Source organism: Gouania willdenowi, chromosome 10 (assembly GCF_900634775.1).
Source record: "Gouania willdenowi chromosome 10, fGouWil2.1, whole genome shotgun sequence".
NCBI lineage: Eukaryota > Metazoa > Chordata > Actinopteri > Blenniiformes > Gobiesocidae > Gouania > Gouania willdenowi.
The window spans coordinates 29,190,750-29,208,595 of record NC_041053.1 but is presented as its reverse complement, the minus strand read 5'-3'; the positions used below and the strand labels follow the sequence as shown (position 1 = coordinate 29,208,595).

General features: G+C 36.7%; 2 protein-coding genes across 6 annotated transcripts in view; both read right to left on the bottom strand.

The window, feature by feature from the left end:
- The window catches only part of arhgef6 (Rac/Cdc42 guanine nucleotide exchange factor (GEF) 6), a 38,765-nt gene extending 33,059 nt beyond the window's left edge, over positions 1-5,706 (bottom strand). For 2 of the 3 annotated variants that reach the window (XM_028460498.1, XM_028460500.1), the window contains exons 1-3: positions 5,393-5,706; positions 4,321-4,404; positions 116-200 (exon numbers count right to left, since the gene is read on the bottom strand). In XM_028460498.1, the coding sequence (XP_028316299.1) occupies positions 116-200; positions 4,321-4,404; positions 5,393-5,557 (334 nt within the window). In that variant the 5' untranslated portion in view covers positions 5,558-5,706. The remainder of the gene's footprint in view (positions 1-115; positions 201-4,320; positions 4,405-5,392) is intronic. The other variant, XM_028460499.1, reaches the window with a different exon arrangement.
- Positions 5,707-9,283: 3,577 nt separating this feature from the next.
- rbmx (RNA binding motif protein X-linked) lies at positions 9,284-16,747 on the bottom strand. 3 transcript variants are annotated; one of them, XM_028460029.1, is made up of 11 exons: positions 16,660-16,747; positions 16,445-16,515; positions 16,226-16,339; positions 14,003-14,109; positions 13,774-13,918; positions 13,534-13,671; positions 13,074-13,191; positions 12,261-12,380; positions 12,094-12,185; positions 9,832-11,409; positions 9,284-9,385 (listed from the first exon to the last, which is right to left on the bottom strand). In XM_028460029.1, the coding sequence occupies exons 2-10, from the start codon at positions 16,449-16,451 to the stop codon at positions 11,093-11,095; spliced, it is 1,158 nt and encodes a 385-aa protein (XP_028315830.1). In that variant the 5' UTR covers positions 16,452-16,515; positions 16,660-16,747; the 3' UTR covers positions 9,284-9,385; positions 9,832-11,092. The 3 variants fall into 3 exon arrangements, with proteins under 3 accessions (XP_028315830.1, XP_028315831.1, XP_028315829.1); XM_028460030.1 differs by having other exon boundaries at positions 16,445-16,512; positions 16,660-16,741; XM_028460028.1 differs by having other exon boundaries at positions 16,445-16,531; positions 16,660-16,732.
- Positions 16,748-17,846: the final 1,099 nt, after the last annotated feature.

Here is a 17,846-nt window from a genome sequence, read left to right as displayed (position 1 = left end):
CATTTTTTTATTATCCACTAGCATCTTTAAGATATACCTAAACTAAAGAAAGCAGACATGCATTTCTGTGCTACAAAAGGGAACAAGGAATCAAAAAAGAAAGTACAATCCTTACCTTGTGTCGCAAAGTTGACAGCCAGCAAAGTAGTCAGTACTTTGCCAAAATTTTCACCAGTGTATAACCACTCGGGTTCAAACCCCTGAAAGTGATGGAGAAAAGATGTTCAGTCTTCAACAGGAAAAAGAAACGCTTAACAAGAGCCTGAATAACAAAAGTTGACTATGAATTGCTTTATAGCTGTTTTAAAAACTAACACACCATCTCAGAATGAAACACACACATTTTGAACCGGCCTTTTATGAGCCCAAGATAAAAACTGACATGCTGACCCATTTTAGGAGACTTTGTGGTTTGTAATAAAACCGACTGAGACAGACACTTTTGTCATTGACTGCTCATTTCCAGGCATGCTAAAGTTACTAGTGTCAGGCAGCTTTTCTTTTTCTTTCAGCAGATGAGGTTTCACATTTTAAATAAATTAAACATACATTTAATCTTTTAAAAAGCAGTATATTGGGTCATTTCAACAAACTTTCAGGACATCCCACGCACTTTGGTCTTATGTTACAAGTGAAAAACGAATAAACAACAAATGATTATATGACACAGATCCAAGCTACAATGACAATATGTAAAGGATTTACAATATCTGCGAGTGGTGAAACAGCCCCAAAGTTGGAGTTCAAAATAAAAATGAAGAAGTCACATAAAGAAAAACTGTTTCATATCCCAAGAACGACTCATTTTTAAACTATAAATCAAAGCAGAGATCAGATTTGTTTCTTACATTCCCACAAGCAGTTATGGGCCAATGAAAATAGTTTAAAAAAAAAAAAGTGTTTTCTCAGATTTCAAGAGACTGTCACCCATGAACCAATGCATATATGTGACTAATCATTAGTGATTTGACCAGTCTATGTACATAGGTAGAAGCTAGTAAAATTACAGGGAGCTGAGGTTTATGCAAAGTAGGGCTGGCCGGTATACCGGTTCATACCAAATACTGGTATTTAATTTCGTTACAATATGAATTTTTAATATACCGCCGTACCGGTGTATTTGATTACACAACTTTTGGAACACTACGCTGCACCACGTTTCAGACCGGACCATTTTCAACGTTGCATTTCTAAATAGGAAGGTAAACAGTAGCGCTCTGGAGTTAGTTATGGTGTAAATCATACGTGTAAATGGATAAGAAAGACACAATTGAAAGCTCTGAAGCTGCATGTAAGCATGTGCCTGCGTGCGCATGCCTCTGCTACGGGAGAACAACACTCACGGACACAAAGGCACGGTTAGCTTAGCATGTCGGCAGTAACACACAAAAAAAGAAAGCAAATGATCGCAATTTGTAATTCCTGTAACGCGGAAATAAGTCCAGGTGGAGCTGCAAACCTTATTCACCATAAGAAACCACCACACCAGCATTTAAAGCTAAAAATCAAGATAATGCAAAAGCTAAGCTAGCACGGCAAAGAGCCATCGGGCTGCTGTTGCAAACCTGCATTACTACTAGTGTGGAATTATTCTACAATATTCACTCATCATGACAGTAAAATAGAACATCCTAAGTCAATCTACTGCAGTAATTCCTCTCTTAACCAGTAGAAAATGCTGTGAACACCTGATTATGCATGAAAAAAAAAAAAAAATACCATCATATACCGTGAAACCGTTAGAATTTTGAAAAATACCGTGATATACATTTTTGGTCATACCACCCAGCCCTAATGCAAAGTTGTTTACTAAAAGCCCAAACATGTTCAAGCCCCAAACCCTGACAAACTTCTTTCCAATTTTGAGGGGCTGACATAATCTTAATAATAATGTAGCCTTTATTTGTCACCGTAGTGAAATTCTTCTCTGCATTTTACCCAAGGGGTAGCAGTGGGGTGCCAATTGCAGGCGCCCGGGGAGCAGTTGGATTGGGGTTATTGGGGTCATTCAACAGTGATGGCCCGGGTGAGATTCAAACCGGTGACCCTCTGAATACAAGCCTGCTTCCTTAAACACTAGGCCACACTCCTCTGTCCATGTTCACCAGATAGGATGTGTAGCAGATATTTTTGTATGTTTTGTGAGTGTGTGTAGTTGTATTAGTAACCAAATTTCAGTTTCCTACGTGATATAGTTACTGAGATATTGGAAGCTGAAAATGGACGAAAAAGGACGAACAAAAATCAACACACCTAAATTAGCCATATGTTAAAAATAATTTATCCGTTCAAACTACTCATTTACAGTGTGCCTATTGAATAATCATGGAACGATTTGTAGAAAAAAAAAAAAAAAAAAAAAAAAAAAGTGCATGGGCCATTTGTGAAATGACCCTATAGTGAGTCAAAGGCTACTTATTCCATATTCAGAGCTGTAAATGTAGATATGTGATCCGCCTTAAAGTCAACATGACGTTTACTTTCTGCAGGGCAATGTAGTTCTAGATAATGTGGTCATTGATAGTGGTTTGAAAAGCAAAAAGGGGGGAGTGTTGACTTGTTCCAACTGGATTTTTCCCCTAAAAAGTTTAATAATCATTGATCATTGATAAAGCAGCCATCAGGTGTTTTTAAACAGTTAAAAAAAAAAAAAGTGGGATGGTAGTAAAAAAACACTGCTTTTACGAAATCCTGCCAACAGAATTAAAACATCTGAAGCTAAGAGCAGATCAGAACTTCCCCTTTCAGAGCAGAAGTGAAAGAAGGATAAATGCTTCATTTTGTGTGTGCAGTCACAGGACAAACCATGAGCACTCCTTCTTACATGAAGAAAAGAGAGGGAAAAAGTCCTCAGACATGATCACATCTCTGACCAAAGGGAGGGCAGGGCTGCTGTTGCAGGGCCACAGTCCGCTACATTTTACAGTGGCATTACAGAAACCTTCAGCCCATGAGCTGCTGGCTGCCTTCAAAATCTCTAATTATGGGTTTAGGTGGAGCTGGTGGATGAAACCAAACAGGACCTCCGAGACAAAACAAGCCAGCTGTGGCAGAACTACTGAACCCACTCGACTGTGCAGTGAGCCAGGTTCACTGAGTCAATTAGTTGTTTAAAGAAACCCAGTGATGTGAGACGAAAACCCTAAAAAAAGAAGTACAATTATTTATAAAACAGAGAAACTAATTCCCAATGTGGTAGGACTGAACAGACTGGAGTAGAGACAGAAAACTCAACATCTGCAAATGATTTGCCCTTCATTGGGACGTCTTAAGAGAAAAAAAATGAATCAAAGGAACAAAGGAGTAATCGAAAAGGAAAGGTAGAGTACAGAATAGAGGAACTTTGCATTTTATCAGATGAAATCCAAAGGTTTCTCTCCTCAGGAGCCATAAGTGTTAAATAACCCGTGTATAATAAATAGACTACAATAGAATACTCCATTATTGATTCCCATGGGGAAAATTCACTTTTGCAGCAACATAATAATATAGGAGCAGACAGTAGAAACAAAAATAAATGTTAACATAGATATTAGTGCAAAAATGTAGAGATGTACGTCAGACAAAAATTAGAAAAAGAAAAATCAATAAAGATAAACAAAAACTAAACTAAAACAACAACAAAACAAACACAATCTTTATGTAAAAATGTAAATAAATAAAAGAATCCCACACATGCTCGGGAAGAGCATGCAAACTCTCCATAGGGACGGATTTATCTATTGTACCACAACAACATATTTTTGTAACGTGTACATTTGTGTGCGTGTGTATTTTCATATTTACTTAATTTTATGTTGATCGTGTTTTGTTTTTTATTAGTGTTATTACATTCAGTGAAGGGCAGCAATAAGGGGATTATTGTTTCCATCCTGCTGACAATGAAGGCTTTGACAAAAGCTTTTTAAATTTTAACAAAAATGCCTGGATTATAGGTATTGGATTCTTGTTTATTGTGATTTAAATTTTAAAATGTTACTATGAAAATATTTTACTGATTAAATACAGTTCAGCCCATTTTCTTTAATTTCCTTTTGTTCTTTGAAATGTATATTTAAAAGTGTTTTGTTGTTGTTGTTGTTGTTGTTACATAAAACACATCAGTTTGCAACCATTGATTACAAACAGGAACTGCAGAGGTTGTGGGGACCATCATCCCATTGGATCACAACATAATGCAAGAGTGTGTTCAAAATCATCCCATTATCCACCCCTTCTACCACAGCACAGGCAGCCTGACACATGAGTGGGTATAGAAATGTCACCACGTACCGAAAACGTTATAACGTCGTAAATACAAACTTGACAGGAACGACTTACCTCCACTTTCAGTGATGAACATCCTCTCAGAAACTCCTTTATGTTGGACAGGCAGTCGGATTCAGTCCTCGGATCCTGGCAGTACTGAGCACATGAGATAAGTGCATGAACACACACACCTCAGCTTAGTGTGCCAAACAGACATCCGACACCAAACACTGGTCACACACACACACACACACTCTCCGGCCCGTGGCTTCCGTCCGGCGCTGCGTAAAAAGCGCGCAAAGTAATATCGCCACGGACGGAGATTCTCGTCTTTTATTCCGCAGTTGTCCCGAATAACTGTTGGATCTGATCTGCGTCCCCCTTCACATATATGTAACCATTAGCAGCAGAGATGCGTCAAAGTGCTGACATTTGTGTAACACATCCGCCTACTTCAAAGGCTTTCAAAATAAACTTCACTTCCTCCACGGTGCATCTGGAGGAATGCGTTTATCACTTTCAAATCACCAAAACAAAAGCAAATATATTCACTGGAGACAGAAAATGTGGGAAATTGTGCGCTTGTCCTACTTTTTAAAAGTTTTTCAGCTATTTTTTTTAAATAAAAAGACACAGGAAGTGACGAACTGTTTGCAACCGCTATCAATCCTTATCAACTTTCACATCTTAACATCAAAACTAAACTTTAAGGACGTCCAATACACTTATGGTGCTTCATATAAAGTCTTGTGCTGTTTGACTTGTCTGTGAGGGTGTTTTTTTTTTTGGCACATTGGTTATTAGTTTAGTATCTGTTTGTGAGCCACTCGCACTTGTCAAGAATGCGGAACATTTTCTCTCCACAGGAAACGACTTCATGTAATTTAATATCGCAGAGATCAACGCAGATAGTGCTGCAACATCGATGCATTTACGCACAGCGCCAAACATTATTATAATGAACACGTTTGTAGATTAAATGGAGTGGTCTGCAAAAACAAAACAAAACAAAACGCCTGGCAAAAAGAAGACGCGGGGCCTGCTACATAAATAACTTTATTCTTTAGGTGCACTTCATCAAAGCCTTTATCTGTTGTTTTTACGTCTAGTGGCGTTTGGTGATGTTGGATCAATGATGGCTCACCTTGGGAGTGAATCCAGAGATGAGTCTTTCTGTGAGCTTACACAGGACGACCCCATCCTTCAGGGATGTTTTCAGAAAGTCCTCCGGGTCCGCGATGTTCTTTTTGGGCGAGCTGAGAACTCCTAACGATATCAACCACGTTACCGTCTGCTCTTCAGGATTCATTGCTCCAGATAAAGAAGCATCGCCTTACATCTGCATTCTTAAAGAACCAAACAAGGGTGATCTGCTCCCCGTCGATGTGCAACACACATCCGCACTTCTGCTTAAAGTTTAAAAAAAGAGGCAGTGGGTAACTTGGGTAAGGGGGTGGGGAGGATGTCTCTCTCACCCCTACTGGCTACCAGCGCCTCAACATTACTCTCTATCTCACTGCATTGAAACCTGAAATAAGGCTAGACCCACACATTGTATCATCACATTCTGCAGACTCTAACACGATATATAAAGTATGGATAACCATATATCAGGTTAACTTTGGCTGGATCCCTCTGAGGTGTAAAGAGTACTGATATATCCTACTCAAGTAGAAGTACTGTTACTTGATTGAAATTGTACTCAAGTACAAGTAAGTCATACATAAAATATTCACATACAAGTAAAAAGTAGCTCAAAAAAACAGTACTCAAAAAGTAAAAGTTATACTGCAGTTGCAGAGGTGTAACGAGTACTGACATATCCTACTCGAGTAGAAGTACTGTTACTTGATTGAAATTATACTCAAGTACAAGGTATCTCAAATAAATAGTATTTAAAGCAAAATGCATTAGTTACCAGAGAAGTACTGATATATCCTACTCAAGTAGAAGTTCTGTTACTTGATTAAAACAAGGAGTACAAGTAAGTAATACATAAAATACTCAAGTACAAGTAAAAAGTAGCTCAAATATATAGTACTCAAGGTAAAAGTTACTAGTGAGAGGTGTAAAGAGTACTGACAAATCCTACTCGAGTAGAAGTACTGTTACTTGATTGAAATTGTACTCAAGTACAAGTAAAAAGTAGCTCAAATCAATAGTATTTAAAGCAAAATGTACTAGTTACCGCTTACCAGAGGAGTACTGAAGTTCTGTTACTTAATTGAAATAAGTCATACAAGTAAGTCATACATACTGTAAATACTCAAATACAAGTAAAAAGTAGCTGAAATAAATAGTAATCAAAAGTTACTAGTTTCACCACCCATGTTTATTTTTGGTGATAAATCTTGTCATGGTTCCCTTGCAAACAGTAAAACTTTCATGTATAAACTTAAAAAGGGAGATACCAATTCTTGCACAAAGGCATCTGTATAAAATAAAATGTTTGTCAAAATGTGCAATTCTTTAGAAAATAAAAAAATACATAAATAAACCAATAAATTAAATAAAAAAATAAAAATCTCAGGCTCAAAGTATAGCTACATTTATGAACTCTTAAACAGTGCCATCCCAAATGTGCCATGTGGGTAACAATAGGGAGAAATAACAACCTGAACCCAAAAACGTGGCTGGGCTTTGATGAGAAATGGCACAATGAAGAACAACTGGATTATGTTCAATGAGCTTTCAAAAGACCATGAAACAGAAAATAATAATATACTCAGTAGGTTGGCTGTAGAAATGTTATGAATTACTTTACTTCTTTTAAAACATACTGAAGCACAAGTAAAATTACCAATTTAAAATTACACTCAAAAAAGTATAAGTATCCATAAAAGCAACTTATTTACAGTAACTTGAGGACCTCTGCTTTAACCTACCTCAAAAGTAGAAACTGTCATTTTAATTTGAAATTAGATTTGATTGGGGAATACTTTATTTTTATTCATACACTTATTTACTGTTGTCAACCCTGTTTTCTTTACTTTTCACAAGGGATCATGGGCCAGGGAAGGGGTACGGGGTCCAATGTTGTGTTTTTATTTAGGTTTTTGTTGTTTGTTCTTAGCTTTTAGAGAGAGAGAAAAAAAAAAAAAAAAAACTCTTAATTGTACAAATATAACCGTAATGGAGTTGTCCTAACACATATAAGCAATAGTTATCTAAAAAATACCTAGTCTACTGAATATGAGGTGTAGTTTACTTACACAGAATTTGTGTGCAGAGTAAGGTCACAAAATATTGATGTAGATGTGTATTTATTATTTAATAATAAAAACTTGTTCAAAGAAAAAATAAAAATGCAAATAAATATTTGACACCCAAACACTTGTATCTAAACACTGAAAAGGTTTTTTTTTTTTTTTTTTTGGGTGCATGTTGACTTCTGTGTTTCAAAGCCCTAGAAAGTCATCCATCTATAACCTACCCTTGCACGTGCAATCAGACTTGATCCAGTCTTGGAAGTTAGAAATGATCCATCATGCCAAGTCTATACTGCTGTAGAACCACATTATGCATACACAGCTCTAAAAACTAGTAACTGTGTGTGCACTAATAGATGTTGGGTATTAGTTGTGGGTGTATGAGGATCAACCACAGGAAAAAGATAACCCTCGAGTTCCTCCAACAGCTGCCTCGTGGTTTTCAGATGAATGCATGGGTGCATAACTGTGAAAGGTAATTTTTCTTTGAAGCTTCAAGGTTTAGAAACTGATGTTTTTATTACATATTAAGTCTGATGATGACCCTGTTCGGTCCACAAGGGGTTGTTAATAAATCCTGAATGGTACATTACAAACTAGAATATTTTTTGTCAGAATTTCCCAAGCAATCTAATAGGTTATTCTACATTCCTAGGGACATACAAGTTAGGACAGGCAGAGAGGAATCATTTCTCTCAGATGAAAAGCAATGTTCCTGTGACTGAAAAATACATTGATATATTTATTCTAAGCAAATGAATGCGGCAGAGATAAACTATGAGCTGCTAAATTAGCATCTACACAAAGTTTAGGTAATATGTTATGTTAACTTCCCATGTCAAAGCCCTTTAAAGTTAGCTACTCTGAGTCTGTTATGGCCTGATTTTGTTGGCCAAATGCCAGTTCTTTGACAAAGTGAGAGTTGCTCTGGATTAAAGTGGGTGCAAACTCAAAACCACATGCTCCTTGGTTTAAAAACCAGTTTGCACATAAACTTATTAATCTGTTGTTCAGGGGTGCACAGGGTAATTACTTAATGTTCATCTTTTAGATCCATAATCACCCCACAGGAGCAACAAAACATAGGGATGAGTGGATAATGTGACATTTTAGTTTCATTTCAATTGAATATGAATAGAAACACAACTTCTGTTCTTCAAAGCCTCACTGAATGTGAAGCTTTTAAATGATATGACAGCATTAAAGACCTACAATTAATATTTTAAAGCACTGACTGTTCTACAGAATACTACCATTTTGTCTTCATCCATTTCAGAGGATGCACACTTAAATAATGCTTGAGCTTCTTTGACATTTTGATGGTGTTCTGAAAGAATAACTTCCTATGCACCACTGTCTGATGACCAATCTATTTCAAATTAGAATTTCAGCTACCTATTACAGTAAAAACAAAAAACAGCTCTTTTTTAGACTTACAATGAATATTTCTAAATATTGACATAGACAATCTCACAGGTTTGTAGAGCCTGCGTGATGTGATATGAAATGCTTAGATGGCTCAGTCTGCTCTTTGCAGACAATAAAATTTAAACTTCAATCTCTTCTGTCAGTATTTCCCTCACCTTTCACCATAGTCTTAACAGCCATAGCTCTGCTGTGGCTGTAGACACAATGTGTGGCTGAAATACTAAAGCAAACTGTCTCCTAACTCCTTCGCTACCATTTATCCCCAAATCCAAATGCACACCAGCTATAATGTTGGAACAGGCATTTGTTACATGTTTGTAACGAATGTACACAACCTTTATCAAAGGTGTGAATTTCTTCACCATCAAAACACTTTTTATAACAAAAAAACCATCAAATCTCTTAAAATTGATTTATTATGTCAATCTGAGTTTGTGCACGCCGTCTTCTTTCTTCTGTTAACATGATCCACTTGCCCTTCAATCCGAACGACCAGCATCCTAAAACATAACAATTACACTTCAGAACACTTTAAAGCTTTATAATTTAAAAAAAAAAAAAACATTGAAATGAAATGTTATGGCCAAAACAGAAAAAAGAAACTAAGAAAATACTCATTAGTACCATTGCATTTATGGCTATGACTGTACTAATTTCACTAAAAGCAGAGCATTGTAATTGCATCAATTATAACATTTTAAAGAATAAACCAATCAGATTCCAACAATACACAATATAAATTAAATGTTTAACTCGACCCCACTCACATGTACATTAAATAATATTGTACAGGTCTACAACTGACAGGGCTGCAAAAATATACTCAAATTAAATATGTCATAAGCACATATTTATGTTCTGAAGTGTAATTTTGCTGCTTTATCACATTGAACAGTCAGCGCTCTGATAACCATCTCCAAGCAGTGCATCACTACTGAACACATACCTGTGCTGGTGAACTGTGGGATTTTGTTGTCTTATTTGTCCAACAACATCACATCATAATTTCAGCATTTTGCAAGAGCAGTTGCAAAAAAAAAAAAACTTCACCCTGCAAAGAGAATACAAAATTAACATGCTAGTAGTTTTTGATAAAACATGTATATGTGAGAAATATAGTAGTTATGGTTTTTGGTCAAAACATTTTTTTCTTCCTTGCTTCCAGTTAAGATAGAGTTCTTCCTGGTCTCCATTGTTTGGATTGGCATGCTGGTAGAAAATGTGTCGATACTGAAGTTTTCATAGAAAAAAGGGGAGGAGCTATTAGTGTTACCAGGGATAAAAAGTATTACAAATGCAAAAAAGAAAAAAAATGAGCATATTGTAAATAAAAAGTTTCGGTGACAGGTTTAAAAAAACAATTTATAAAGTTACTTTTCAGGGCTCAGTTGACAAAAACTTTGCTAGAAACTTCCATCGTTGATGACGAACTTGTGATTTTGCAGTACTTCTGGGGTTTTTTAGCAGATGAAAATAATCTACAAAGGCTGAATTTTTTGTGGACCTTTTTTTTCTTGAGTCTTCAGAGAGGAGAGTGGTCTTGAATGTCACCCTTTCAGTGAGGATTGAAATACAGGACAATGAGAAACTCATTTATAGATGAGAGAAAGAGGTTTGCTTTGCTTACCAGCTGTTGACTATCAGTCGAGTTGCATTTACTTGTTGCCTTTGCTTTTGTCGATGCATGCCATCAAAAAGCTCTAGGATGAAGGATCCATTTCCAAGGAGACATTGGAACATTTTGACAGTACAATTTGCCTTTGAAAACACTTGTTCCAATGGGAAGCACATTTTGTCACTCTGGTCTCTTGCAGCAGAAACTCAAAGTTTGTAGAATTAGTTGGTTGTTTTTAGATCTTTTTTGTGATTTTATATTGTTTCACCGTCTTATTTAAAAATTGATGAGCAGTGGTCCATGTACAACTAAAAACTTTATTGGAATAAGAAGCCATACTTAGGGCATTGCAGAATCCAACAGCACTGAAAGTACAAAAGCTAACACTCACTTTGTAACTGTACTGTGTCATGAGCAGGAGAAATACTAAAAAACAAAAAGTGTTACATCAAAAAACTGGAAAAGGTAAGATACATTTCAAAGGTACGGTTTATATTTCACATAAACATGTAAAGTTTTGCCGTTAGATTTCTTCCAAAACATTAACGAACAAGGGTGCACGGACACGCTTGCTTTTCTTATCTTTCCCAGTTCAGTATCTGCTACGAGCCATTCCCCTATCAGCTCGGTTTCCACCTCTGCCACCACGTGGCCCTCCACGACTTGAACTGCTGTACGAGTCACGGGGAGGGTAGCCTCTATCCGCAGGAGGGGCAGGGCCCCTGTCCTGCCTGCCCATTCGCTCTCCGCGGCTAGTTGGGTACGAATCACTCCGACTGCTGGGGTAACTGTCACGACTGCCATAGCCATCCCGGGAACTGCTGCCATAGTCATCATATCGACTGCTTCCACTGCCCCCACCATAGGATGGTGGAGGACCCCGTGACGGGGGGGCGCTGCGAGAGTTACCTGCAGGGTCAATGGTTCAGATAATTTGCAGGGTTCAATTTATGCATTTTCTTGAGGTTTCAAGTTCTCATTTTTTGCCATTAGAACTTATTCTGGGAAAGATAAATGTGATGAACATTTTTAATTGCTTAAGCATTTTCTCAATTGTGAGATATACATTTATTGTTAAATGTTATAATTCTAAATATGAGTAGTTAATAGGAAGTGTTCCCATTTCAGCATGCCATTGATTTGAGAAGCCATTTGATCGTAGGGTTCCAAGAGTTGTACAGACGTGGTTCTCAAAGTTGTCTTGATGGATTGAGGGTTTGCTCCTTGAGGGAGTGCTTTACTATTTGACAGAGGATGTATCCGAGGATTTTTTGTGATCCTTTTGTTTCAAAAATGAAGAATATCAAATATGTATTTGCTTTTCCTGACTTGTTGGCTGAACTCAGCAATAATAGGGACTTTGGTTAGAGAGATGCATCTTAGCAGTAACAATCACTGTACTTCAGTTGTGATACCAATCTTTAGGATTCTTTCCAAATAGCATTGAGATACAAAGCCTACATTGCGTTTCAAAAGGCACTATGACATCTTCTCTGTTGAAGCAAGGACTTGGCAGTTGCTGTGAGTTCACCTACGCAGCTCTTTGTGCCTCAAGAATTGTCTCTCTAATGCCCTCATAAGGTCATATCTTACCGTAACCATCAAATGACTCTCGATAGGAGCCACCACTTGGACGATCCATGTAACCTCTTGGTTCCCGGCCACCACCATATCCATCACGGTCACTACATAAAATAAGTTGTTATTTGATGTCTAGGGGACACTCATTCTGAGCTTAGAGAGTCAGATCCTTTACATACCTATAGCCTCTGGACATGGAACCGTAGTCATCCCTGGAATTGGAATATTCTCTGTATGAATCTCTGGGAGGGGGTCCATAGTCCCTTGAATCTCTGGAACTGTAGTCACGACTAGAGTAACTGTGAATCACAGGACATTTATCAAAATGAGTTATAACAGGATAATAAAAGTGGTAGTTTAAAAAAGTATCAGTTAAAAAATAACAGAATGGGTGAAGAGTTGAATATAACAGTCAAGTACCTTAATTTCTTAATGTACAACAATATAAATTAGTGGTGAAAAAAAACTAAATTTACATAAGAATCGCGATAATCATCCACGATTCTGAATCGATTCATAAACTTCAAAAACCGATTCTTAAAAAAGGAAAAAAAATTAGGCCTTAAAAAGTATTTAACTGTATTAATTTAGATCAGATATGTCTTAAATGTGCTTTACTGACTGCGACCGTACAATGTTATTTTTGAAATATCAAAGAAAACACCAGTTACATTGTTGTGTATTTTGAAATGGGCACCTTTTATGAGAGAGAAAAAAAATCAGCCAGTTTAAAGGGGTCAATTATGAAATCAGTTTATTGAAAAATATCTTATACAAACTATATTGTTTTGATGCCACAATTTGCCTTAACACATGCATTGCATCAATTTTGAATTAAAAATCGTTTGAATCGAGAATTGAAAAGTAACCCTAAGAATCGGAATCGAATCGTGAGACACCCAATGATCACAGCCCTACTATAAATCTGGGTTAGTGGGTCATGTGGATGCTTTAGCCTCTGGTCTCATGGAACTAGATATAAGACTACCAACCTGTCCTTTGAACTGTAGTGGTCGTCTCTTGGCGATGGATAATCATCTCTCCTGGACATCATGGAGTCCCTGCGAGGTGGGGGTGGACCATAGGGATCCCTGTCCCTTGACATGGGTGCTGCAACATAATGACAACAGCTGATGACCACATGCCATGGATTGAAAGATTGTAAGACTGAATCGCGTGTTTGTATTGTACGTTGCTTTGGATAAAAGAGTCTTTTAAGTGTAATACCAATAAATCAATAAATACATGTTATAATTTTTTGTTTTCAATCTTTGTCTAAAATAAGATGTTTGCCTGAATAAAGAACAACTATTTGAGGGCATTTCCAGGAAAATTGTAAATGTCTTGGAAAGCGGCCTGTACAGCCGTGTGTTCTATACTAGGAAAAATATGATAATTACATTAACAATATGACTGACAGGGAATGACTTGCAGAATTTCAATTAAACTTACGTCTACTCATGGGCCCAGATGGGGCAGACCGTTTAGGTGGGGGTCCTCCATTTCGAACTGGGGGCCCTCGCTTCATTGGGGGACCTCTAGATGACATTCCCTTAAAATAGGGTTCTCCATTATCTGAGTCGTAGTAATCTTTATACAAAAGAGAGATACGCATTAATACTCAATAAACAAGTTGTTTATACAATGCTAAACTTTACTCCTAGATGTCCCCAGAATGCTCAGTTTATTTACCTCTGCCCCTGATGCCACCTCCTCTGGAACCACGGGGGCCTCTTGGGGGCCCACGACCACGCGAATACATGGGAGGCCCACGTCGGCCACTCTCAAACTGCGGCTTTGTAGCTTGCTCCACTTTGATGGTTTTTGCATCAAGAGACTGTGGAAAAAAAACATTACAGTCACTCACAGGGCTAAAAAAAAAAAAAAGAGATCCTTTTCTGCTTGGAATTGTTCATGTTACCTTTCCATTCATCTCCCGAGCTGCATCCTTAGCATCTGCAGGACTTTCAAATGTAACAAATGCGAAGCCTCTTGATTTGTCAGTATCGCGGTCCTTCATCAAAAGAACTGAAAAGCCATGAAAACATTTTATAGCTCAATTAATCTTTTCATTAAATGAGCTTTATACTTATTTCAAGTTTCCCAATGGTTATAAATATGTGTCCACCTGACCCCTTTTGTGTAATTTATTTTACTTATATTTTCTTCATCTTGGGCTGAAACTGAATTTATCATGCTGTTATTTTAATGTCACCCATTGTGTAGCTAGCCAGTACTTGTACAGGACTTGGCTATGTTATTAACCAAGGCCGAGGTAAAATATACTGGTGTATATGTATTTACTTGTTTTTAACTATAGTATTTAAATAGTTTATAACGAGATGATTAGCCTTATCAAATCCAATAGATTTCTGTAGAAAAACACTTGATTGTAAAATGTAAAAGCTTCCTAATAATGTCCAAGTTTTGACAACGATAAAATATGAGGTAAAATTAGCTTTAACATATTACTTCATCACAATCAATTTGTGCAAATTATTCTACAATATCTTGTCAAATAATGTATTTATTTTTTGCACTCCTCCAATTTGTCCACTCGACCTTTTTTGTGTAAAAAACAATTTCCTGCAAACAGAAGTTATTTTATTATTGTTTATAAATTTTAGTCATCACTATATAACTATACAAAGAACAAAGTGTCTGGAGATAATTTAAACGTACCCATAGCCCCCGGGACTACGGGTCCATTTCCGGACCTTTTCTACATAACTGTAATGTGCCTGTTTCTTCACCGTGTCAGGATAGCTAGGGTGGTCTAAGGCACCGCACACGAGGTTTCTTCGTTCTGCTAACGTTGGTTTGAATCCTACTTTTGTTATATATTTTTTTTCATATTAACACACATTCCCACCTTTAAAAATACTTATCGAACAAAAAGAAACATTTTAGGGTATTTCCTGGGTTAGGGCGAAAATAAAAAGGCTAGCGAGGTAGCTAAAAATAAATGAGGTAAAATACAACTGACGGAACTTCAAGTCACGTGGTGCACCTATCACGTGACCTAAACTGGCCAATAAAGGGTGCTGCATATGCATAGAATTAGAGATGTCCCGATACAACTTTTTCATTTTCGATATGATACCGATAGTGCAGCCTTGCGTATCGGCCAATACCGATATCAGCATGAATCAAACATTTTTATTATTATTATGTTCTCAAAAAAAATTATTATTTATTTAGTAGTGTGAATTGTTAGAAAAGGTTTGATCAAGTGATGTTACTCAGACAGAGAACAATAGTCAGCAACAGCAAGTATGAGAAAAACTGACCCACCTATTATTAACCAATTGGTTACATACATTTTAACCTAATATCCACAGTATTCTACGATTGAATAAAATAAATTAAAAAAAATATCGATAAATCCGGAAATTTGTATTTAATAGACGTTTTCAGGCAAATATCGGATTAATATCGGATCGGGACACCCCTGCATAAAATGGCAATCTATGGATATGTATAAGTATGGCTATGTTTAGCGTAACGGCCAACAAAGGAGAAAATGTCTGGAGGTAACGTGATTTCACCAACGTGAGTTTGAATCCCACATTTGTGAATCTTTTTTCTTCCTTTTAACATATTTAACACGGCAAATTCCACCTTTAAAAATACATATCCGACCAAAATAAACATTTTAGGGTTAGGGATAGAGTTACAGTAACAGCTAGCGATAGAGTTACAGCTAGGGCTAAAATAAAAGGGTTAGTGGGTAGCTAAAAAAAACACCGAACTTTAAGTCACATGGTGCCCCTATCACGTGACCTAAACTAGCCAATGAGGGGCGCTGCGTATCCACCGAGTGTCGGTCTACGGATACGTTTAACGTACTACTACTATACTAATATAATGCTACTAATCTGAAATATCTTTCGAAAACGGTGCAAATGCGTATATGGGGTGTGTGTACACAGCTCATATGAATCAAGTGGAAAAAGCGCAAAACAGTAAGATGTGCGAGCTAATAAAATGAGCATGTTGTATAAAAAAAAAAAAAAAAAAAACAGTGCTAACTCACTTAAAATTACTACTATACGGTATCATTGGGCGTCGAAACCTACTGCACAATAAAAAGCTACAGTTTAACCCCAACACAAATGTATAAGGCCACGATGGCTCTTCTCACCTTCTACAATCCTGCCATATTTGCTGAAGTACTGCTCCAAGGCCTTTTCCGTGGTCTCGGTATTCAATCCACCAATGAACAGTTTCCCAGGTCGATCTGCCTCGGCCATTCTTCCTACAGAATACAGACGAAAGCACAAAGAATGAGATTTAAAAACAAATACAATCTAGTATAAATGTTGTAAGCTCGTGTTGGTTGAGTTTTCTGTTGTTTTTTTACCTTGCATTACCTTGCCGCGCACGAGTCCCCTGTTGTTAAAATGCGCAAAATGGCGATGAACGTGCCAGCTGCTGCAAACACACACCGCTTTGAGTTCACAAGATACAATCGAAAATTAGTACCTCACACGCTACTTTGAAGCCGAAAATTCTTTTAAGACCGTTTATTCTTTGAAAAACGTATACGCAAGAGAAAAGCTAACTGATAGCAACTACCTTCAGAAGGCGTGTTTTCAGTCGTTGAAAACAGCTGCTCCTCCCTCTGCTTGATTTCGTCTTCTACCCGGTCAGCTTCCGGAATAATAGACCACGTCACGCTTCTAACCGGAAACACTGCCCTCTGTCTGTAAACAAACCACACTGCAACGAATTTAACCAGGGGTGTCAGTCTCTTTGTAGATTATGGTTTGAAATTGCCATGCATGTTATACAAACAACTTTTATTAGCTTTATTTTTTTGTTTTTGTTTTTAAATAGTGGAATAATGTTAGGTGTGGGGAGGGAAAGCTGAGCTCTCTCACAATCTCAAACCAGTTCAGAAGCTGAAATGTGGTGGATTAACACAATTAGATATATTTCACAAATTATATAACTGCCATCAATTCTGCAACTATAGATTGATACAAATATTTATGCCTCAACAAGCCAAGGTTTTTTATTTTTATTTTTCAACAAAAGATGAGTCATCACAATTTAGGCAGAAGGTCCTACTTTATGGACATTTGTTAATATTTTGAGGCACAACTTGGGTCTTACGTGCAGCTGTTGTCTTACTATTTTTATCTAGTCGCCAACTTTAACCAACAGCATAGTAGTACAAACTTAATTGGCAGTGGAATTATTCTGTTATATAACTTGTAATTATGCTGAATCATTGTTTGTTCAATTACAATGAAAATTACTATTCCTTTAAAAAAAAAAAAAAAAAAAAAAAAAAGCCTGTTACATAATCTCCAACCTAATGTGAACCCATTCTGTTTGTTTGAAGTTTGATGAGATAACGATTTTTTTTATTTTTTTTTATTTTTAGATTTAAGAACACTATCATAAAGTTACTACTTGAATATAATGAAACACCATAATGTTGTTAACATGTAGAACACGTAGAGAAAACTTATGGTGGAAGATTTGTGTCTTTATTGTTCATTCAACAATAAAAAAAATCACTTCAAATAAAAAAAAACAACAACATTTTTAATACAAAAAAGTTTACTTCAATCAAAGAAAAAAATGTTGAAATGCAAAAAAAAACATTTTTTCATGTTTGAAAGGCTGATACGCAGTTTGATAGTCTAATACATAGCTGCAATAGCGTGTAAAATGTTAATTTGTACAAGTAATATATTATTTGCTTCAAGCATAGAACTTATTGCAGACACATATTTATAAAGCCAGTGTTACTT